General features: G+C 33.9%; 2 protein-coding genes across 2 annotated transcripts; one reads left to right on the top strand and one right to left on the bottom strand.

Moving 5' to 3' along the window:
- Nucleotides 1–6,078: 6,078 nt before the first annotated feature.
- LOC11408155 (3-ketoacyl-CoA synthase 6) lies at nt 6,079–7,975 on the top strand. Its single transcript, XM_003614586.4, has one exon. The coding sequence runs from the start codon at nt 6,184–6,186 to the stop codon at nt 7,672–7,674; it is 1,491 nt and encodes a 496-aa protein (XP_003614634.1). The 5' UTR covers nt 6,079–6,183; the 3' UTR covers nt 7,675–7,975.
- An 8,636-nt stretch (nt 7,976–16,611) lies between these two features.
- Nucleotides 16,612–17,915, bottom strand: LOC11426540 (uncharacterized). The gene has a single exon (XM_003614583.4). It carries the CDS (start codon nt 17,773–17,775, stop codon nt 16,831–16,833), a length of 945 nt encoding a protein of 314 aa, XP_003614631.1. The 5' UTR covers nt 17,776–17,915; the 3' UTR covers nt 16,612–16,830.
- Between the last annotated feature and the right edge of the window lie 7,930 nt (nt 17,916–25,845).

Genomic DNA, 25,845 nt, shown 5'->3' with positions numbered 1-25,845 from the left:
AGCTTGAATCCCACTATTAATATTTAACATAAATATAAAGTGTAACACCCTTGAACCCCACTATTAATATTTAACATAAATATAACAGATAAATCATATCATGTTCAAGGTGCCACATCACTAAACTCCAAAACATGCATATAAAAATTTTCATCAAGTTACGGAACGGAATAAATAACATCTCCAAAAATTGTATCAGCAACTCAATATAATAATTCAAATCTTAGATACGATAAATAAAACAACAAGGCTCCCGAAACTCCAACATAGTACATAAACATAATAAATCCCAAAAGGTCCTAATCAGAGCCCTAATCTAGACTCCAAAAGCAAGGAGAAAGAGGAGGCGTCAGGCAACTCCTCGGTACTCACACCATTTCAAGCATCTGGACCTGCATGTCTACATCATCTTACAATGGCGAGGCGGTATACCAAACAACCACTTGAAGATAAGTTTACATTCAAGATTAAGAAATAATGAATTCAAGTATAATATAATAGAATTTCAAATATCACATAATATAATACTTTCATAAATCAACCACAATATTCATACAAGAATTTCTTACATCATCCTCCATTTATCATACTCATCAAATTACACCAGCATCGTCATATTGAAAATATAATCATATATTCAATTCCACTTATTTCACATCAATGCATACAATTCATCTAATGCATATAATTCACATCATTCACATAATTCACTTAATGCACATCATTCACCAAAATCAAGTATAAATCATTTCAAATATATTTATATGCATGCAATGCTCTAGACACCATTCTATATGCATGCAGTACCGTTTTTGAATGTCGAAGTTATTTTACCGATTGATCCCACCACTTCGGATACTAAAATATCCTATTCACTAATTTGGATCCTAAAACACCCTATTTCACCGCTTTGGATACTAAATATCCGACAACATATGACTCACCAAACGCATACATTCATACAAGACATCACCATCACCAATTTCACCAATTCATATACATATATTCATCACCATTTATACGTATGCATATACACACCATCATGCATTTAATATCCTCAAATAAATCACCTTCACCAATATATCATCAAGCATAATAATCATCAAGCAATTAACACATCAAGAAACAACAATCAAACATTTAGTATAATTTGCATTTAAAGACGATTACGCACTTTCACTAAGTTAATCCATTCAACATATGCATAATGATCATTAATTCAATCACAATTCATCATGTTATCATGAACATAATGTCATTTACAAGCTATCATGTCGTAATTCATCATTTTGCCAAATTTTGTCAATTTTCTCAAAGTTCGTCTATTTTACATTTCACAAAAATCCAAGTTTCACAAACATAAAATCCCCACCAAACCTTCATGCTTCTTCTACATTCATATTCATAGTAATTAAATCATAACAACATCATTTCATTTGAGAAACACCTCACTTTGATTCCATTCTAAAATTCATGTTCATATAAGTTCAAAGTTCGTCTCAATTCAACAAAATTAATCAATATCAAGCAAACATGATTACATAGACTCAATTCATCGAAACAACATCAAAACAACACATAAGGAACACTTAGGGATGTCCGGAAACACCCCAAAAGGTCAAAAAGTGCCAAACAACAAGTGTTGTTCAACACTCGCTCGGCATGGCGCAGCATCTGCTCGCCAGGCGAGCTCCCTATTGGTGGGAACTCAAAATTTTGGGTTCCCTCTCAGGAAACCTCCAAAAATTTCCCCAAAAATCTTATTTTTGATCCCATTTGATCCAAAATAGATTTACAAACTTCATCCAATGTTAACATAGTTTAAAAGAATATTCAAAACATTTCAAAACACAGATTCAATCTTCAAATTCATGAAATCATCATCAATTTTCTAAAATTTATAAAACCCACAATTTCATCCAAAAATCACTTTTAACACAATCATTTACATAGATCTCGACATACAAACATTAAGGACAAAAAATCCAAGTTTCACAATCACAAATAAATCTGCATACTCCTTCTACATTCGTATTCACAGTAATTAAATCATAACAACATCATTTCATTTTAGAAACTACTTACTTTGATTCCATTCCAAAATTCATGTTCATATAAGTTCAAAATCATATAGCAAGCATTAAGGACAAGTTTTGAACAATAATCATCAACAAAATCATGATTCTCACTCATTTAAGCTAAAACTTGAAAAACAACTTATTTTATAACCTCATACATGAACTTAAGCACATAAACAACTTAATTTCACAAAGTTCAACATACCCATAATCTACATAATCAAATAGCACGAAAATCACTTAATCAAATAAACAATTTCATGAAAATCACTTAATCAAACATGACCCATAACTACTCTATCACTCATAATCACTTAATGGTAAATATAAACATTTCCAGTTACCTTAATCTTCAAAAGCAACTTAAATCTTCACTCTGATCTCCCTCTTGATCTTTCCCCCAAGCTAGATCTTCCTTTCTCTTCAATCTCCTCTTCTACCTCTTTCTCTCTATGCCTCTTTTCTCAAAATGAACAAATGATCTCTTAACCATAATTTTCACAAAGACTATTCTCTTATATACTCTTGGGCTTAGCCACATTCACTAATGGGCTTAGTAACTTTCTACCACTCATGAAACGTTACTACACAATTACTTCATTAAAACCCTCAATATTACTCACACACCACTATTCTATTAATTACCCCAAATTACTATTCTCATAAAAATAACTCTCCACACCCAAAATATCTATAAAAACCAAATAACCAATAACTATAACATACCAAACAATTAAATAAATAAAATCTTAAAATCGGGTCATTACATAATGGTGTTAGATGATACATTACATAATTTTTGACGTTTTATGAGTGTAGAAACTTGCTTCCTAACGTTTTCCAATGATTTGAGCTCAAACTTTTGCACCAAAATTTTGCACTTTCAATTTTTGTAGGTGAAGAGGGAAGGGAGTGTGTGTTTGAAGTGTGGAGGTACAAGTGATGGCCTAAAAGAGAAATGGATCGCAACGTGATTTAACACACACTGACTTTTGATGTGAGTTAACTTACGATGCGTCTACCGAGCGTGAGTTAACTCGCGTTGGGGACATTTTTGGTAGTTTGGGAAGGGAATGAGTAAAAACAAATGGAAAAAAGCAATTTTCAAGACAAATTAAATGGAGAAAACACTATTTATATGGAACAAAAGTCGGGAAGGTGTAGAATACTACATGGATAATTTCTTTTTGCGCCCCCAGAAATGTCTCCCGGGCCTCTCAAATTTTTTTGGAAGATAACTCCTAAAGGGTATTTTTTTAATTTTAAGACCTTGAATAGATAACACAAAAAAGTGTAATTTTCAGCCTAAAGAGAAATTGAGAGGGACAATAAAGTTGTGAATTCGGAACGAGTTGTATAGTCTTGTTCCTATTGGAAATAAACAAGTTTACAAAATCAATTCTGTTTGTGAATTCGGAAATTATATTTCACATCAATAAATCTAAAATTGTGGAACAAGTATCAATGACAATCAACAACTAAACGGTCAAACAACGACAATAGATGCAGATCTAATCGAGTAAGCAAGTGTATAGTGAAATCACAATCAATGACAAAAACATGATAAAAAGAGTAAAGAGCTACGATGTGGCTTGACATATGTTTAACTCTCACTTTTTCGGTCATTCTCTTGTCAAAATTGGGTTCATCTTTCGTAGGATTCATGATTATTGATAATCATGAAGCTTGCTTGTGTCTTAAGTTTTGTTTTGATGATTTTTGATGTATAGGCATTATGTATGTTACGTTGTTTTTACTTTGGTTAATTTAGATTAATTTTTTGTTAAATCACCTAGCATAACTGGTTCATCTTCATCCCTGTGTTTTCTCCTTGCTATGCCTTGCTTGTGTCCCAAGTAACCTGAATTCAGCTGACAAAATTGTTTTCTGAATGTTTGAATCGATTCATTTATGTATGAATCATATCACCCAAAGTCTCTAACTTAGGGTGAATCGTTTCAAGCTGTTTTGAATCGTATTAATTATGAATCGAAGTAAAATTGCTTGAACCGTATCACATAATCTTTCTTACTTGCATTGAATCGATTCAAAATAATTTTAATCGTATCAACCTCCATCATGGGGATTATGAATCGATTCAAATCTTGTATGATACGTATCAATCTTCATAGTTTCTTCATTACTTCATGATTTGTGTTTTAGCTGTCTGAATCAATTCACCTATTTAGTGAATCGATTCACCTAGTTGTTTTTGGAAGAAAATTTGCATTTGCCACCATTTTGTTTATATACTCACTTCCTCGTAACACCCAACTCATTTGAATCAGTTGCATCTATTGTCTCTAGAGACTCTAAACCTCATTCTTCATACATTCTTCAAGATTAAACACTTTTTCTTAGAATCACTTTGTTCTTTGAGTCCTAAGATTTCTAGAGTGCTATAGGGATTGTAAGTTGGTTCATTCAAGGAAATTGATTGGGTTAATCAAGGTTCTAAAGTGAAGTGAATAATCTCATTCCACCTCCAAAGGTCTTGGCGGTTCTTTCTAAAGTTCTTGCGCTCAAGGGGATCTAATTGCCGGACGGAGCATCGAAGAGTTTGAGTGAAGAACTTCAAGGGTTGCACGAGTAATTGAAGATTCGAAGACATCAAGAAGCATCAATTTCGAAAGGTTTTGAAGATTTGGGGAGTGATTGCATAGGAATTGAAGAACTAGGGTAGTTTCAAGGAATTCTTGTATTCACATTGTAATCAAACATTCATTATTCTACTGGAAGTCTTTGGTGGAATCATTTTCCATCAAGAAGAGTAGACGTAGCCCGAAGCGAGGACGAAAGGATGAACTACTATAAATCTTGGTGTTCTCTCTCTTCTCTATCCTCTATAATTCTGATTAATTGTGTATTTGAAGCTTGATAAATTGATAGTGTAGAAATTAAATGTGATATGGTTTAACTCTTTAAACTTGTTTTTGCATGATTTGTCTCACATTACTATAAGATCACACTTGGTTTTGATTCATTGACAATTTATCAAACACTTAGACAATTGTGTTAATTAGTATATGATTAATTGTTTTTAGGTTTTGTTTGAGATTGTGTTTGTTTTGTATTTGTTGTAAATTGTGTTAATATTGGATTGCATTAAGATTACTTAGAATCTCTCAATTCAAAGTTAATCTTAACTTGAACATAGTCTTGTTATTTTTTATCATTGTTATTAAACTCGGGAGCAATAGTTAACATTCTCCTTCTTTGATATTGTAAACCTAAATTAACACTCTGTAAATTTTTGATTTTGCTAATAACAACCTTTAAAAATATATGATATGATATGATTACTTTTTTGGATAATGTTTCATGACAACTTTTTTATAGCTACTTTTGAGGGTCCTTTAACAATGTATTATGTGTATAATAGGGTCGTCCTTCATGGTCCTGCTTTATAAGAATTGACTAATAAATTAAGTCAATGTGGTCTAATTGTTGGTGACATAGGGTTTTTGGCTAATAACAAATACAAGGTCCCATCTGCCAAGAGATCAACCGTAACCTAACTCCTATCCTTCAAGCAATTCATTTATTTGGATTTATGATAAAGCTAATTTTGAGACTATTAAATATATCTCCAACATAAATAATAAATTCTCAACATATAATTCCTATCGTTTCATTTATTTTCTTTCTTATTTACCGGGTTGGATTGGGTCTGAATCATGTGTTCTTTCTCTAACTATATCTCTCAATGGAAAATAAGGATATCTCCCATTTGCATTCGTGTTGCAATTTTAATGATGTAAAGTACCATTGCAATAAATGAATGGTAAACAAAAAGTACAAAATATACATGGATAATAAAACATTACTGGTGAAAAAGGATGTCAAGGTTTAGTTAGAAATGGTAAGGGAAGTTATGAAAATAGGTACCAATTTAAAAGAGCGTTGGGAGATGTGAAGTTCATCATTTAATCCCTTCATCTGCCCCCTTCATTTCATAGGTCCCTCCATGCTCTTTAAAACCACATCTTCACACTAATCATCAATCATCAAATTTTCTTCTCAATTCTCATCATTTTTCAAATCTCACACCCCACAACATCATTACCTTTGTACCTTTCTTGTTTTCATCGAAGTGCTAACTAAAATGCCTTCAATGTTGCCAAATTCCTCAAACTCATCAAAACACAAGTATGTTAAACTTTTTTACCAATATTTTGTGAACCATTTTATTACCCTTACACTCTTAACCATCATGATTTGCATCTTCATAGAACTAGTACGTTTAGGCCCTTTTGAAATACTCAATCTCTTCAAGTCCCTTCAATTTGATCACATACAAATCCTTTGCTCTTGTTTTCTCATAATCTTCATATCCACAATATACTTCATGTTAAAGCCACGCACAATCTACCTAGTCGATTATGCCTGCTTCAAACCGCCGATTACTTGTCGTGTCCCTTTCGCTACTTTCATGGAACACTCAAGACTAATCCTCAAGAACAACCCGAAAAGTGTCGAGTTCCAAATGAGGATTCTCGAACGATCTGGTCTTGGCGAAGAAACATGTTTGCCACCAGCAATACATTACATCCCACCTAAACCAACAATGGAAGAAGCAAGACGCGAAGCCGAGCTTGTTATTTTCTCATCCATGGATACCTTATTTGCGAAGACCGGACTCAAACCTAAGGACATAGACATTCTTATAGTCAATTGCAGCCTCTTTTCTCCAACTCCTTCTTTGTCTGCTATGGTAATCAACAAATACAAACTTAGAAGCAACATCAAGAGCTTCAACCTCTCCGGAATGGGATGCAGCGCAGGTTTAATCTCCATCGATTTAGCTCGCGATCTTCTTCAGGTTTATCCGAATTCAAACGCAGTTGTTGTGAGCACAGAAATCATTACTCCAAACTATTACCAAGGAAAAGAAAGAGCAATGCTTTTACCAAACTGTTTATTCAGAATGGGTGGTGCTGCTATTCTTTTATCAAACAAAAAAGCAGAACACAAAAGAGCAAAATATAGATTGATGCAAGTTGTTAGAACTCACAAAGGAGGTGACGATAAAGCTTACCGTTGCGTTTTCGAAGAAGAAGACAGAGAAGGTAAAGTTGGAATTTCACTTCAAAAGGATCTTATGGCTATAGCAGGAGAAGCATTGAAATCAAATATAACAACTATTGGTCCTCTTGTTCTACCTGCTTCAGAACAATTACTCTTTCTTTTCACACTCATTGGAAAGAAAATCTTCAACCCTAAAATGAAGCCTTATATTCCTGATTTCAAACAAGCGTTTGAGCATTTTTGTATTCATGCTGGTGGACGTGCCGTGATCGATGAGTTACAGAAGAATCTTCAGCTATCTGCTGAACATGTTGAGGCTTCAAGAATGACGCTGCATCGATTCGGGAACACATCTTCTTCATCTTTATGGTATGAATTGAACTATATTGAATCAAAAGGAAGGATGAAGAGAGGTGATAGAGTATGGCAAATAGCTTTTGGAAGTGGATTTAAATGCAATAGTGCTGTGTGGAAATGTAATAGAAGCATTAAAACACCTGTTAATGGACCTTGGGAAGATTGCATTGATCGCTATCCAGTTCATATTCCTGAGATTGTTAAGCTCTAAATCTACGGAAGATTGAAAAAGAAAAACATATATATGCTGCAAAGAAATATAGGTTCTTTGTGATTTGATTACTTTGATTTTAGCTATCTTTTTAAACAAAATTGAATTCTTTGTGATACTACTTGTTCCTAGTGTAGAAGCTGAAGGGCCTTGGATATTTTTCATTCAAATTGTCATACATGTTACTCAAATTTCATTGTATTTTTCTTACATGTTACTCAAATTTCATTGTATTTTTCATATGTGAACATTGACAAGTAATTGGATTTTACATATAGAAAACCACAATTGTTGCTTCTGATATTAAAATGGTTGCCCTACTTCACAGTTGTTATCTCCTTATTTATAAACTACCAAAAAGACTGGTACTCACGTGCCCGTCTTTCCGCTCTTTTTATTGCGTTAAAGTTTGAAAATTATAAACGGTGTTTTTTTTAATTTTGATTAAAAGTAAAAATATTAATGTTTGTTGCTTTCAAATTATAACAAATCAATCTAATGATGATTATCTATTTCAATTAAATCAACAATATAACAAAAAAATATAATCAACCCATTTGGGGTTGGCCTAGTGGTTGGCTTGGGATCTTGGAGTTTGCTCATCCAAAGGTCTCAAGTTCGATTTCCTCCGATGCCAATTTCGGTGGGCTAAGTCCATACAGAGCTTGCTTTGGCTTTAAACGGAGCCCCCGCAAATGGACGGTGGGATTGGTCCCCTCGGATTAGTTGATTCTTGGATTGGATACCAAGTTTTAAAAAAAAACAAAAAAACAAAAAAATATAATCTTATATAAAAAGTTGTTGTTTAAGGGTATAATTGGGATAATGAAAAAGTAAGTATAGATACAATCATCTAGTTTGTTACACTTTTTAAATGATAAAGGAAATTTGTGTTTGTTACATTTTTATTTTAATATTTAAATTTATTCTTATCTATTTGTTACATGTGTTTTTTAATTGAAAATTGAGGGTATTTTTGGAAAGGAAAAAGTCAGCCCAAAATTGCTGAAAGGGGTAGTTTTCTTTATTTATTTTTTTGACAGAAACAAAGTTAATTCATTTCACTATTAATAGCATTTGTAATACAAGATGGCATATAATCATGAACTTGGGAACTAGCATAAGATAATGACTCCCTAGCTAACAAGTGAGCAACATTATTTGCTTGTCTTCTAATGAAACTTATCTTAAAGTTTTGATGATTCATAAGTGAAGCTTTGCAAGTGTTCAGAATAGCGTCGAACGTGGATTTGGTGTTGAGATTGCTAGAGATGTCGTCAACCATTGCTTGCAATCAAGTTCGATAGACACCGATGTATATCTTAAAGTACCAAGCCACTTTCTCGCTTCTTTTAGACCTCTTGCTTCCGCCTCATTGGGTTGAGAGAGACCTCTGTACCAAGCTGTCTTCGCTCTCATGAACTCCCCTCGATCCCCTGTCAAGCACATATCAATCCCATAACAACCTTGATCCTTAAAGATTGTCGCGTCGACATTACACTTCACTTCCGCAGCTAACGATCTAATCCACCCCTCTTGTCTTTGATTTGTCATTCCGGTGTTTGGTGTTCTCCTTGTTCCCTCCTTTCATGCCTTGCGTGAATCTGCTTCCATTGAGATAAGACGTCGCGTGCCATATGCACTGAGATACGCGGTTGTGTTTTGACGTCATTCATTGATTTTTTTATGATTTTCTGGGGAAGTTTCGAAGCAATCCGATCAAGTAGCCCGAAAACCCGATTTTTGAATAAGAACATCTAACTATAACCCAGAATAGAAGAATGAGAGTTAGGAAGATTAATATTGTCCTTAAAATGATTGTTCATGTTACAAACATGTTCAGAAGTTGTGATGATGATAAAGTTCGGATTATATAATCTGAACTGTTTTTCCCTTGAAAAGAAAGGGTGTTCGGATTATTTAATCCGAAAAAATCAAGTAAAACACCCTATTTTATGAGATTTTCGGATTATAAAATCCGAATTAGTGAAAAACTCATTTTTTTTCACCCTAAAAAGGAAAACACCGGTTCAGATTTAAAATCCGAAAATCTCAAGGACATTTATGGAAGAAAAAAAATAGGGCGCGCGATAAATGAATAGGGTGGGAAAAGTAATAGTCATATTGTTTTGTATTGCCCAAATGTCTATGTTCGCAACCGTTCAGGCCCAATATACAAGTTGGGCCAATTACTTACTTCACACCCATTCTCCACGAGGGGGAGAGGTTAGTCGTAGCAACTCGATGCGACATTTAAAACAGAATCATAATGGTTCCCATGAAAACAATTTCTTAACGCTCAATATTATTGTTCCTGCAACCGTAACCACCAAGCAACAACTTTCGCCATTAAAGACAACACCTGCACTTCCTCTTTATGTAAGGAAAATTTGCATAGTTCCCAAAGGTACGAGTCATTTCACCCTTAACACCCTTTTTCCGCTCATATATTAACTTCAGCGTTAGATTGTCTACAAGTCTGACATAAGGAACGAGCAACACATCTTCTACAGGCATTTTGATCAATAACATTATCCAAACCCTGCGTCAACAAACACAATGATCAACAATCAAAGAATGCGTAATAAAGACATGGAAGAATCCAGATCTAGGGAAACGTGTGATAGGGGTCCTACAGCCAGGCGAGTTGTTAGCTCTCCTACATCCTAATGTAATAAAAGGGGAATGAGTTCTACTCCAAATAGATTCAGGTATCCTCGAAACTCTTTATAATAAAATGTTAGAAGATCTCATCATTCACATAGGCATGTGATAGGATAAAACCGCAAGTGCACGGTCTTACCGAAGTAGTATGAAAAGAGTATCGTTCCGATAGGGAGTATTTTAATTCAATTAACCTTTGATGATGATTAGAGGAGAATCGAGTTGCAAGTTGGGGTTTTCAAAAGATTGAAAGATAATATAATAAAAGGAGCATTGGGATCATTGGTTTATCTAAATGACAAGTCCTTCACAAACCAAACTATAAGCTTATAACTTTATGTTAGACCTAATTTCTCAAGACAGTTTTTCTTTTGTTCCTCTAGCAACCAAGCCTATTTCGCTGACTTGATTACTATTAGATTTTGGTTCCTCTAACAACCAAGCCTATTTCGCTGACTTGATCATTATTAGTTCCCTTGAAGATCGAAACTATATGTCTTAAAGATTGCAAAGACTATTTCGCCGCCTTTGCAATCCTTGTCTAAATTCACTTGTTCGAATATCAAAACTCCACTTTCGTTTTATGAATTGATATTTGAGATGATGTATAAACAATTGTCAAACCCTCCACTTTCGTTTCCACAGTTTGATAATGGTTGATCCATGTTAAAGCGGTGAATTTAGATAAGAAATTAGGGTTACATAAGATTAAGGCTTAGAGCTTGGCTTGATTAGGATTATGTCATTTAGACTTATCCAACAATCCCAAGACAAAGAGAAGTCTACTCACTCATGTTTATCGTAGACATGGAGAAGAAGAGAGAAAGTATAAAAGTAAATGACAAGAAAGTAAAGGAAAAGAAAATAACTTTTATTAGAAAGACAATTGTCACTTATTGAATTCCAAGAAAAGATAAATATTTGTGATGACTAGCTACTCTATTTATAGTTTACATTCGACTTAAAATCTAAGCAATCACTAGAATGTTCCACAAGTAAACTAAAACAGAGTAGCTTAAAATCTAAGCAAAAACAACAAAAGTAGTTCTGGAGTGTGGCACGGCCGTGCCAAGCCTAGTACGGGCCGTGCCAAGTTTCTGACTTGAGGGAGATATATTTTTGTCTCTGAATCTTCGTATTTTCGTACCGAATCAGCTCCAAAACCCCTTTCTTTTGCTTCAAGACTCAATCCATCAAATATTCGTTCCTGAAATATAACAATATGCAATTGTAGTAAAATAGCTCGAAAAGGAAATAATATTAAAATAAAATAAACTTAAATCTAATTAAAACAAAACTAAATAACATATTAAAATAGATAATAAATGACTCATCAGCATGCTTCTTGATCTTTGTGGTCCTCGTCTTATTCTGATGATGATCGTCCGACGTACAAACCCTTCACAAGAACAACCAGAGAGACTCGAATCCCACTTGATTAGATATTCCCCCACAAATGGAGACCTACTACAAAACCTCTTATGCAAACGAGTATATCAAAACACCAAGGTTATGCTCAATAACAAAAATGTGCGAGGGTTCATAAAATGAAAGCTTTACGTGAAGACACTATGTAAAGGAGTGATGGCGGTGTACAAGAACCTTAGGAAAACTCTATCGACTCCTGGGAGGAACTTTTCCACGCGATCACTTCGTACTTCATAGCCTCAAGAACCCACCAATAAATTGTTGCTTCCTGATGACAGGTCATCTTACATTATTTTTGGCATGTTTTTTAGTCATTTTCAGTAGGTTTTACATCCAGGAAAGAAAAAAAAGAGTATTACAGAAATTGCTTATGATTTCGGGACATTTGTAATGTTTTCTATATTTGACTCTATAATGATGCAATTTTAGGGTGTTTTGATGTATTTCACGAAAAAAACCATGCAAATCGGAAAAACAAGACATTTGAAGATTTGTTAAGACCTTGGGAAGAGGAGAGAATGAAGATTCAAGATGCCTTAGAAGACCTTACAAGGGGAAGAATTATGTTCCCAAGTTCCAAGACATCTTATATAGAAACAAACACCCAAAAAGATGAAGAAACATGCATTTCAGCATCCAGAAAACACTCACATGCACCAGGCATACCATTATGTGCGCCTAGGCACATGATGAGGTGCTTGGCGCATGGTTCTAGGTGTCTTTCACTTGAAACATCACTCACATGGGCCTGGCACATGGTTTTAGTCGCCCGGTGCATGAGTCTTGTGGGCCAAGACTGAATTTTGCTACTTTTGTGGAAAAACCCCAATATTTTGTCCCAACTTCAGGTCGAAGTTCTCCTTATAAATATCAATCTTCTCATTCATAATTTCTCATTCAGAACAAAGTTGTAAGAGAGAAAGGCAAGCACTACAAGCTTCAATGGAGGAGTTTCTCTCCTCAGTCCAAGTATTTCTAGGGTATGTTTTATTTCTTTTGTACTTTGTCTATAGTTATTATGTGTAACTAAATCTTTTTAGGTTAGGATTCTAAGATGAACCTCTATTTTGGTTGTTGGATAATTTATTTAATTTAAAGTCTTTATTTAGTTATTTTCTTTATGTTATTTAGTTTTATTGTTGTTCGTAAGATATGTCTCCTCTGAAAAATAACCCTGACTTAGGCACTTAGGGAGGTGACATTACCTAATATTGATGCATATCTGTCTAATTAGGAAGTAGTTAATTAGTAAATAGGGAAACACGTCGAAAGAGAGTAGAACCTTAAGAGAAAGGTACTTAGGGAGGTGAAATACCTATATTGATGCATATCTGACTGAATCAGGAAGTAGCTAGTTACTAATTAAGGAAACATGTGACTTCACGACTTAAATCAGCCCAATAACTTCATTCTCCTTTCACCTTGGTAAGGTAGATGTTGATAGGGTTGCTCGTTTGTAGAACTACCGAGATGGAGAGTGTGTTATGTGCTTCTAAGATTCGTAGATGAGCGTACCTTTAAGAAGATTTTAACTACACTAATAGGAATTTAGGAACGCTAATTTAAATCCATGTTTCAATTACCACTAAGAGAATAAGACCCCACGTAAACCTACCCGTGTGATTAGCAGGTGCAACTCGACAGCTGGAGGGGATGAGAAAGTAAGGCCCAATACGTACCAACCAGTGTGATCAGCAGGTGCAACTTAACAACTGGTGGGTAGTTAAATCTCACGAACTCATCACTTAGATAGATAACGATTAATTACATGAATAATACTTGACTGTTACATAATTCTAACAATTAAATAGAGAGGATTCCTAACAGCTGCAAACATTCTGCAATCAAAATAGGTCAACATTGCTTTGTTGCAAACATATTAACTTTGCAAAACTGTAAGCCCTTTATTTCTTTTATTTTTATTGTTCCCAAATAAGTAACGTGAATTGTTTGGTTGAAATGAAAATCCATATGGATACGATATTTTACTTATCACTTTATCACTTGAAAAACAATTTGTCAAAATCTGATCATCAAGTTTTTGGCACCGTTGTTGGAGATTGTTGATATTTTCGACTAAGCAATTTAAATGACTTATCATTTGACTGTCTTCATGATGTATGGGGAAGCACCTTTTCCATATATTGATCCTAGTTGAGATGAACCCTATCCCTACTCTTGGAATGTTGATCATGACACACACTTTGATATGGTGAAATATATACAAGATGTGATATTAGAAACCACTAGATACATGGATGAGTACTATGAACTCGTTGGAGAGCAGGTGGAAAACAATGGACTATCATCCATCAAATAACTGAGATCGTGGTTGAATCCCAAGACCACTTCAAATGACTAACCTTGAAGGCTTAAGGTGAAACCTTTCAGGATGAAAACTTAGAAGAACCCTTGGAGGATAACTCTAGGACTTTAAAAATAAAGACGGTCGGGCTTATTGACAAAAAAGACACCACGAACTCAGCCATGGAAAAAACTCTTTACATCCATACAGACATTACTAAATACCCCATTCTAAAAGTAAGAGATAGTAACCTAGGACTGATAAGTACGGACAAACCACTTTCGGTTATGACTATTAACAAAGTAACTTCTGATAACCTAAAAAGCCTAACATGTGGGTAGAATCATATGAACCCTATAAAGAGGTTTCCAACACCATTTGTAATTACAACAAGGAAGTCCATAAGAAGAAGAAAATCAAAATGGGGAAACAAGATGTAAGAAATCATAACCAATGTAGGGTCACGCTAATGACCTAAAAAGAGCACTTTGTGAGAGACATCTCATACAAAAAAAGAAAACAAGTTTCAATATATTTTTTTCACTTTGTCAAATGTTGTTCCTCTTCCATTTGGTTTTTACGATTGGTAGAGATATCCATTACTGTGTATGGGTATCATGTAATTGTTTAGTTTTTTTCCTTTGATGCGGGCAGCTTTGGTAGGTGCCTGTGATTTGTATCAGACTTTGGTGGTTTCCTCACTTTAGCACACCTTGTGCGGGGTGAAACACTACTCTATTGAGCAATATATCCCATTTTGATTTGTTAAAATAAAAAATAATAATTTTTTTTTTGAACTAGCACGTTGGCAACACCGCTAGGCCCTTACGGTGGCCTCTTAAAAAAAATTATCAATGAGACATTAATATTTATTTTCCTACTATAACTTGTACAATTTATTACTATCTTTTCTTTACATTTTTTTAACGAATTTTTCTCATGTCATTATTAAAAGATAATTTTGTAAAAGCACTTGTAAATTTCTCTTTTTAATACAAAATTAACTAAATTTTTAATATGTGAAAATAGAAAAACAATGTATGATAAAACACAGATGGAATATCAATTATCAATGAATTGAATACTATTGTGAAATTCCATAATTTACGTGATTTAGTCAAAATGAAAAGGTGCACACCTACTACTTATATATTCATGTTTTTAGATTTTATAATTTTTTTTTTGGTTAAGGAGTCACCTAAATTGGCATCGAGAATAATTAAACCTATACCTTAAAAAGAAAGCGCACTTCAATGTATTTAAAAAGTATTTTGTTAATCATTGCCCTAACAACATTGATTTTAATAGAAATTGTCTTGGAAATTTTACTTTTATCTTTGCAATAATACACGCACATGATATGTTGTTGGATTCATCTCGATAAATATTTTTAAAATATTAAATTTTCATTTTTTTTTTGGCTTAATTGCACTTTTGGACCTCTATCTTTCCAACAGTTGCGGTTATGGACCCCTAACTAATTTAAATACAAAACAGCCCCCTATATTTTGATTCTTTGGCAGTTTTGGACCCCCGATCCATTGTTGACTCGGTCAATGCTGACGTGGCACCCTAACAGAGGTGCCACATGTCAAATTTTTTTATTTTTTTTTGCCTTGGGGGTTCAAAACTGTCAAAAAATCAAAACATATGGGGCTTTTTGTATTTAAATTAGTTAGGGGTCCATAACCGCAACTTTTGAAAAGATAGGGGTCCAAAAGTGCAATTAAGCCTTTTTTTTTTTTTAGAGTAATGCTAACTTGTGCCCTCATGACACAAGTTTAGAAGCTAAAATGGTAATTAAAATATAACTTTTGTATTGAAAATATAAAATTTTAAATTTTAATACATTGAATGCACAATTTTCAAAAAAAAAAAAAATCTATGTTTGGTTTCTAAACTTAGACCTCAAGAGCATAAGTTAGCATTTTTTTTTAATAGATAACTAAAGATTTTTTTGGTTAGAATATATAATTTTTTTGGGATAAGTATTATCTATTGTAACCAAAAAAATCTTTAATCATTAAAAATAAAAAAATATGCATCGCTATGTATAATAGAGTCAACGTTGTCACTTACAATGGGACGGAAGGAGTGCCACTTTTTAATTAGCATTGTCATTTAAAAAGTTTAAGGTCTATCTCATCTAAAAAAGATTGAATTTTTTCCTAAACAATACTCCCTTCAGTCATTATTATTTTTTAGTCTTAGATGAAGTGGTAATCCACTGAAAATAAACTCACACACAACTGTAAGGTTCTAGGTTCGAACGTCACAACATCCAGCCTTGCAATTTCGGCATTTATCAGTCATTATTATAAGCAAAATTCAATTTTTTAAATTCATTAAATAAATGATGTATTTGATCAGTAATATAGACCAAATATATCATTTATAATGATGAATGATAGAATTTTTTTTTTTTTTGACAAAGGATGGAGGATAGAATTAATGATAAAAATTCAAGAGTATAAATATTCTTTCTTTTTTTAAATCAAGAGTATAAATATTCTAACCTATCTATCTATAACATTCTAGAAACAAGATCGTTTAATTTTAGCCACACGTTTGAGAAAATGTACAAATTCAACTAACTAATTTATTCATTTACAGCTATCAATCAACTTTAGACCGAATACAACAATTTTCCAAATACGGCGATGCTTTATTTTCCTATATTAAATTAATTTTCTTAGCACCAACCGAAATTAAATTAAATTCCAATAATTGCAATGTTACAAAGTTGCGTACAACATCGATTAATGTTTTCCGTAAGATTCATCTGTAACAATAACAGCATCAGCATCCCACCAAGTATTATCCGCGTCAGATTCCGTTACATTTCCTAACGGAAAACTGACTTTTCTCATATCACCAACCGTCAAACGCTGACGTCCGTTATCTCTGACATAAACTTTCTGAACGCCGCCAGATTCCACGCGCAGCGTGTTCCCCACCGTGGGTCCCCACTCGGCTACGACCGACGGCTTCCGTCGTCGGAGACGAGTGTCCCATATCTCGACTGCAAGATTACCATGTGCGCCTTCTCCTGCGGAAACAATCACATCTGGTGATGCAGCCGCAGAAGTTAAAGGCGCATGTGGGTTGGTAGAAGAAATAACACCATCCTCGTATTCATCGAAATCTAAACCTAAACCAAATCCTATACTGTCCCAAAGCTTAACAACGTTATCACCATTGGCTAATTCTAAAAGAGAAAAAAAATCACCAATACTATGTTGTCGTCTATGCCCACTGTTTTGAGTTTGGAATACGTTGTTCACATCGTAATCGTTACTGTTTCCTGTAAGGCGAAAGAAATCTTTGAAGCTTGATGAAGATGACATAGATGGTTCATCGTCTTCAAATTCCGATGACGAAGATAAGCTAACAATGTCATCGTTTTCGTTATCTTCATCATCGGAGCTGAAATCATCGTCGTTGTCGAAGGTGATTGATGGAAGGGAAGAAGCTTTTTTACGAAGGTGGATGATGAAAATGGTGACTTTGTTGATGAGGCTGGTGAAAGTTGCGACTAAGGCAAGAATAACAGCACCCCATTTGCAGAAATTGAAAGCAATGGAAACGGATTGGATTCCATTGAAGGAAGTGGCTGTGATTTGTGAAGGGAAAGATGGGTTTTGTTGTAATGAATTGAAACCTGCTTGGAAATCGTTGAGTCTATCAATTAATGGAACTTGCATGTTTGAGGTTTTGGAAATAGAGAGAAAAAAAGGGTTGAAGCTTGAGAGAGAGATATGAGATTGGAAAAGTGGAAGGAGAGAAAAATTGGTGAGGGAGTGATAGTGATTTATGGGAAAAGGGAAACTATTAAAATAATAGAAATGAAGGTTAAGTGGGGGAAGAGGATTAATATTAGTTAGTCCCACGTAAGATGGCTTTTTGGAATGAAGGACCAATAGAGAGAAGATTGGAATGGGTGAGTCATGAAATGATAAAAAAACGTGAAAGAGTGGGGCATGGTCGGAGGAAAGAGTCAGTTCTAGAATTGTAAAATATGAACTAAGTTGTTTACGTTTCGGTGGCAAGGAACTCCTTCTAAGGACGTATTTGGAGAATATCAGATTTGATTTTTAGGGGAAGAACAGTTGACCAATATACATGCCTCTACGCACGAATCGGATTAGTCTTCTACCTTTGATGGGTCGGAAATCGGTGAAAAGAAAAAAATAAAATAAAAAATAAAATTGTAAAATATGTGGTTGTTGTTGAAAAAAAATATATATGTGGTTGTTAGGGTCACTCATCATTGGTTTGCTGCCTAGTGGGTTTTGGACAAGAGGCGACAGCTCATTGCTCTTTTTTGGTTTACATTACGTACATGGTTAATATTACTGCACCGTCCCTTTATTGAGAGAAATGGTAATCTCTACGTACAAGAAATAGTAAAAATGTGTTAAGACATTTCTTAAGGAGTGAAACAAAGAAACATATGACAAATTTACGTTGAAAAAGTTGTGTTTTGAGTTGGTTTCTTGAGCATGAAAGGATAAAGACATGATATTATATATAAAGAAATATTAAGGACACTTTCTTTTCAACACTCGCTTTTTAATTGGCTTAAACCAATGTGTGACCCACCATTTTAAGTGGAATCCATTTCTAAAGTGTGAGACACACTATGATTTAAGTCAATTAAAAAGTAAGTGTTGAAAAGAGAGTGTCTCTGGCATTCTCTTATACTACCTCCGTCCCTAATTATAAGACCCTTTTGAGAAAAAAATTTGTCCTTTTTTATAAGATTCCTTTGGTATTTCCAAGTACATTAATTATTTCTTTACTAATATACTCTTATTTATTTTGCATCTTTTTCTTCAACCAACAATAAATATTATGTTGAAAACATAAATTAACACTTTCTCTTAAGGATAAAATTGTAAAAACAATATTAATTATATACAAATTTAATACTACAACCAACTTTCTTAATCTCCGTAATTTTGGCAAAAGACTTCTATATTTAGGGACGGAGGTAGTATATAACTAGATAAGAATAGGATATGACATGGACATGATAACATTTATCTTATCATGTGTTTGATGCTCACATGATAAACACTTGCAAAACAATATTTTATCATATTAAATTACAAAATTACATTTATAATCAATTACATTTTTTAAATAGAGAAAAAAAATTGAAATCCATGGATGATCATTAAAAAAAAGTATCTGAAAAGAAAAAAGTAATTAAATAAAAATCTACAAAATAAAAAAAAGAAGAGGAAAAAGTTCAAACCCATTTCTAAAAATGTAAAAACTATATTATGTCTCTCTATCCTACGCATCAAACAGACCCTTAATCTCAGATAAATATCTTCAAAATGAAGTTTTCACTTTGGTGTGTATATGGAGGGTATCCTTTCACTTAATTCAAGAAACAGTAAAATACGTTTATTAAAAAAAAAAGACAGTAAAATACGTAGGAGTTTGTACAGAATTTTGTATTTAGGGACAACAACAAAAAAATCTTCAAAATATACTTCAGAATTTTGTCTCCCAGAAGGTTTTATTAAAAATAAAAACAATGTCCCCAAATGAGTAATTTAGGAGTTTGGGTTATGACAAAGAAATAGTTATATGCATGAGACATGTGGTTCAGTCTCTATTGATATCATTTTCTCCTCCTCTAATAAATAAAGACTCCTCCTTGAAAAAAAAGACTATCATTCGTTAATAAAAAAATAAGTAACTATTAGGAAAGATAAATTTTATGGTACACCTAAGTATTTGAGTGTATCTGTACATCAAATAATTAAATTAATATTTAAATGAGTTGTTTTTTTGAAGAAAAGAATTATTTTCTATCATTGAAAATTATAAAAATTAAATCTTATTACTAAAAGCGCCGACGAAATAAAATTTAATTTTTTTTAAATTTTTATTACTCATAACGAAGAATATTGAATATTTTAGTAAGAAAATGTTAAAAATTTAATATGATTCTTATAACCAATGAAATTATGTTTTATCTTATGAAATAATGTTTTCTAAAATATAAACTCTTCTTCATATGATTCATTTATAATTATAACAATTAAATCTCATTCTATCATTTACCAAAAGCGTCAACGAAATAAAATTGAATTTATATTTAATTTTTATCGCTCATAATAGAGAACTTTGATTATTTTTTACGATAATATGTAACTTACTATGATTCTTATAAACAATAAAAGATGTTCTTTTTTCTTATGAAATGAAATTTTTCAAAATATAAATGTCGATAAATAATTCTTTATTTAATAAAATTGATCGTTAATTTGTAGATTTATAAAGTAAAAGTACCAATATACCTCAATGTACGAGTGTATCGTAGAAATTTCCATTTGAAAAACATTGTTTTATCCGCGTTTTATTTTTGTGATCAAAGTTTTTTTTTTTATCGAAGTTGTGTCAACATTTTTTTTAAGAGAAAAGTTGTGTCAACATATTTGGTAGACTTTCAACAGAAAATTATTTTAGTCTAAATTGGCTAGGAGACTACAATAACCGCATTAATGTATGTCATGGACCATTTGTTTTTACTCGAACGACTATCTTATTTGAGAAATCAAAGGTACTTGATGACTAAACTATGTTTGTTGGTCACAATAAAAGAAATATGTTTGTTGGAGTAGAAATCATATAGAATGACTAACGGATATAGATTAGGTTGATATATTTATTTATTTATCTAAATATAAATATTATTAGAAGAAAAAAAAACTAATCATTGCTATCTTAATATTTTAAAGTTGCATATCAATTTAAATAAGTCAATGTTTAAGAAGATGAATATGTGTACCGTTGGTGGTGTAAATATATTTATTTATTCTTTTTTCATAAGCTAAAATTTTAGATGGATTTTAGGGTGAGGGATCAATTAAATCTCTCACTGGTGAACCTGTGAATAATAATTAAAAGTCATTAGATTAATCAAGTACACATATCTTATTATACACGATATACACTATATTGCACCTCTCTTTCTTTTCTTCTCTCTCTCGTGTCTTGCCCCTTTGCTGTTCTACTCCCTTTGGGTACTTAGAAAAGAGGAATATTGACTACTTTCCTCCATCCAATTCATATCCCTACTTCTTCAGCTTGATATTTCTTTCTTTTATTTCTTTTTTATAATATTGCTACTCTTTTTGGAAGAGATATGGTTCCTTCAAAATAGATTGCAATATTGAATGATGGTGGTTCATACTTTAAACTTGAATTTAACACGGGAACATGAAATCAAACATTTGGGGTTTTTGAAATTTTCAGAAAATTCATCTTTCATATTCTCTAATAATCATTGTTGTGGGAATCTGTCATTGTTCTTGTGCAATATAGTGTTTTACGTTTCATGGATTAATTTTTCAATGAACAATTTGTTGTTGTTCAAGGGGTTAAATTTTGTTGAGGGTGGTGGCTTGATTGTGTGGGAAATGCGTGGATATTATCATTTTGATTTCTAATTAATCTGGACGGTTGATCAAATCTAATGGTTTTTTTTACGTGGTTTACCGGTGAGGGACTTAATTGGACCCTCACTCTAGAATCCACCATGTCTCCCTGTTTTATATTTATTTTTTTATATAATTTTTTTGCTTCGGTGGTCTATATGTCTCCCTTTTTTTTTAAACAAATCAAAATGGAATATATTGTTCAAACGAAAAGTGATTCACCCCGCACAAGGTGTGCTAAAACCGATGAATCACCCAATATCTGCTACACAAACAAGGCACCAAACCAAAGGATGCCACCACCAAAAAATAAAAAGAAAATTACATGACACCCATACACAGAAGTGGGTGTCTCCACCAATCATGAAAATCAAAAGCAATTGGAATAATATTCGAAGAGATCCATAAAAAAGAATTGCGCTTCACTTTTTCAAGGATGTTGTGAATATCAATAACCGCATTGGAAAAGACACTGTTGTTTCTATCCTTCCAAATTTCCCAAGTAAAAACAAGCCAAATAACCTTAAAATAAATATGAGATGATCGCGGCATACCCGCCAAGTGAATAAACTTGATGAAATGGTCATTGACCGACCCTTGACAAACAAACGAGATACAGAGCCAATTACAAATTAAAGCCCAAACCGTTCCAAAAAAATTACAACCAACAAACAGATGATCTGTCATCTCATTGATATCGCACCCGCTTACACACAAGTTGTTATCAGGTTGAAGTACACGTCTTCGCACCAAATTTAGTCTTGTTGGAATTCTGTTTTGAAGAAGACGCCAAGCAAAAATTGAAACCTTTGACGGAAACGGCTTATGCCAAACATTGTTAAATACTACACCATTCATCGGTTCATCGGCTGAAGTGAGAAATCAATAAGTCCCGTGAACCGAGTAACCATGAGAAGGATCTATAAGCCACCTCCAAGTATCCTGAATATTAACCTGCAAACTTACATTAGTCAACAAAATAACACACTCCCTCACACTCTCCTCCTCACACGCCATCAATTGACGTCGCCACCTCCACGCACTACCTTCTTCCTCCCACCCCAAACTCTCCATATCCTCCACCGAATACTCCTTATGCACTGATAACTCAAAGAGACGGCTGAACTAGAGCTTTAATGGAACTCCATCCAACCAATTATTAGTCCAAAAGAAAGTATCCTTACCGTTTACCTACCACCCACCTTGTATTGTCATCAAACCAATTCCCTAAACCAGTCCCTACACCTTCCAACACAACATCCTCCACCAACTAGATGCAGTTCGCCCCCCCTCCTGAATACGACCACCCACCTCCCCATAAGGAGCCTTTAACACCCTATACCATAACCCCTCTTTATCAACCAACAACCTCCAACACCATTTACCTAATAAGCAACATTAAATTCCCGTAACCTCCTAACCCCCAATCCACCATGATCCACAGGTAATCACATAGAATCCCATTGAACCCGATCAATTTTTTTTGAAACCTCACACCCCCCCCCCCCCCCCCCCCCCCCCCCCCATTTAATATATATATATATATATATATATATTCAATGGAAGAGATGATACCTGCAGGGACCTTGAAAAAAGAAAGAAAGTAAACCGGAAGAGAGGACATGACATATTTCAGGAGAACCAGACGACCACCAAACGACAAAAACTGATTATTCCACACCGACAACTGAGCCACTATACGGTCAACCACATGCTTCCAAAAACTTAACTTCCTACTATCACCACCAATTGGCAACCCCGGATAAACAAAAGGAAGCGACCCAGTTCGACAATTCAAAACTAAAGTTGCTTCTGCCAACCAAGTCGAAGGGATATTCACACCTGTCAGCATACTTTTATGGAAATTCACCTTCAGCCTAGACACCTCCTCAAGTAATAATAACACGACCCTAAACGATCGAACATTCAACCAGTATTTTTCACCGATAATAAGAGTGTCATCAGCAAACTATAAATGAGATAACTTGCCCACCAATCCCATACGGCTGAAACAAAGAATGTGACACCGTCGCCTTCATCAAGGCATCAAATCCCTCAGCAGCTAACATAAATAAAAAAGGAGAGAGGGGATCCCCTTGCCGAAGTTCCCTCTCAATATGGAACTCTTCTGTCGGACTCCCGTTTACAAGGACTGAAGCAGTTGCTGACCCAACACACTCCGCAATCCACTTACGCCAAAGAGTTGGGAAATTCATGCTAACCATCACCAAATTTAAATAATTTAAATCCACGGAGTCACAAGTTTTTTCAAAGTTTACTTTAAACAACAGTAATTCCTTGTTCAACCGCCTAGCCTCATCGACTGCCTCATTAGCAATAAGGATACCATCTAAAATCTGTTTACAACGAACGAAGGCTGACTGAGCATCTGAAACCACATAACCAATAACTTCTCAAAGTTTATTCGCTAGAACCTTTGCCAACACTTTATACAAACAACCAACCAAAGAAATAGGTCGGTAATCAGCAAGCCTCTGAGGACTCTCCACTTTAGGAATGAAAGCAATAAACATCGAATTGACACCTTTCGTCAACTTCCCGTTTCGATGAAAGTCATTCAAAAATCTCATAAAATCATCTTTCAATTCGTGTCAAAACTCTTTAATGAAACCAAAGTTTATGCCATCAGGTCCAGGACTTTTGTAACTCTCGCAGTCCCAAATAGCCCGCTTCAAAGAAAAAGGGCGAATCAAGCCCCCACCCTGAGTAACTGTCAGTTTTCGAAAATTTAGGCCCTCTATCCCAGGTCGATGAACATCATGAACACGGTAATGGGTTGCAAAATGATCAAAAACCTTCATACGAATATTTTGAACACCTTCAACTAAAACCCCATGAACATGAACCAAATGAATAGAGTTCCTTGTCTTTCTATAAGACATCACATTATGAAAGAACTTAGAATTAGCATCACCTTCCTTTATAGACAAATCATGATTTTTCATAATCACATTCTATAAGACATCACATTATGACAGACAAATCATGGAGTTCCCTAATCTCTTCCTCTTGAAGATCGGCCTCCTCCCCTTTAGTATCGAGAGCAGAAATTTGATTTTTCATATCTGAAAGCTTTCCTTCTAAATTTTTGGAATGAAGTTGATGTCACTCCTTCAAACAAAATTTAATCATTTCCAACTTCTTCTGCAAAACATAGCCGCCCCAACCATCTAAAGAGAAAGAATTTAGTTTTTCCTTGACAAACTCTGAATAGCCATTAAAATCACCCCAACACTTTAACATCTGAAGCGGTCTAGGTCCCCAATTAGAATCGTCGACATCCAACACCACCGGCACATGATCGAAAAGACCCCGCTGATTCGCCACCTAAATACTATTTGGCCAAGACGTACACCATCTAGATGACAACAGAAATCTATCCAGCCTACTCATTGTAAAACCATCGCCTCGGTACCAAGTAAATAAACGACCACATAGCGATAAATCAAATCAAAAAACAGCCATCAATGAAAGAATTAAAATTATCAGTATCCACCCGCCTAGTTAAGATCCTCTCCATTTAAATTTTCCTCTATTTTTACCATTTGGATAGATATAGACACAAAAGTTCTTGAAAATAATTAATGATAGTGAAACCTATTTAATGACATGACCCACCACCCATTTTATGTGTCTCTATCTCTCCAAATGGTAGAAATGGAGAAAAATTTAAATGGATAGGATCTCAACCCATCAACCACACCCCGACCTCTTCTCTCGTCCTCCGACCGCACAGAGTTAAAGTCACCGCAAATGCATAAATTCACATCAACATCGTTCAAAATGAATTGAGATAAGTGAACCCAAAGCACTTGCTTCGCCGTCGTGTCTCCCTTTTTTATTTTTATTTTTTTTATATAAAATTTTGGTGGATTCTAGGGTGAGGGTCCAATTAAGTCCCTCACCGGTGAACCACGTAAAAAAAAACCATTAGATTTAATCAACCGTCCAGATTAATTAGAAATCAAAATGATAATATCCACGCATTTCCCACACAATCAAGCCACCAAGAGAAAGTATAAATAAAAAAATAATAGTAATAAAATAAAAACTTATATTATGTGCGTTTTCTAATCTTTTAGTGGGTATTATGTAACCGAGTTTCCCTTGATAATTTTTGTTGTCTTAGAGATTACTAAAATAAAAGACTCTTCACTTAAGGAACGATTCTGTAAATATTTAGTTGTCTATTTCTCTACCTCATTTGTATATATCATCTGTTTGGTTTGTCCCTCATTTTTATCATCCAAATTCTTCAATGTCTTATAGTCATGAGAAACATTGAAATTCATAAAA

Source organism: Medicago truncatula, chromosome 5 (assembly GCF_003473485.1).
Source record: "Medicago truncatula cultivar Jemalong A17 chromosome 5, MtrunA17r5.0-ANR, whole genome shotgun sequence".
Lineage (NCBI taxonomy): Eukaryota > Viridiplantae > Streptophyta > Magnoliopsida > Fabales > Fabaceae > Medicago > Medicago truncatula.
This window is presented reverse-complemented; position numbering and strand designations above follow the sequence as displayed.

Bases quoted from the DNA above. Each gene is read 5' to 3' on its own strand.
- LOC11426540 (XM_003614583.4), bottom strand. From the start codon at position 17,775: ATGCAAGTTCCATTAATTGATAGACTCAACGATTTCCAAGCAGGTTTC.
- LOC11408155 (XM_003614586.4), top strand. From the start codon at position 6,184: ATGCCTTCAATGTTGCCAAATTCCTCAAACTCATCAAAACACAAGTAT.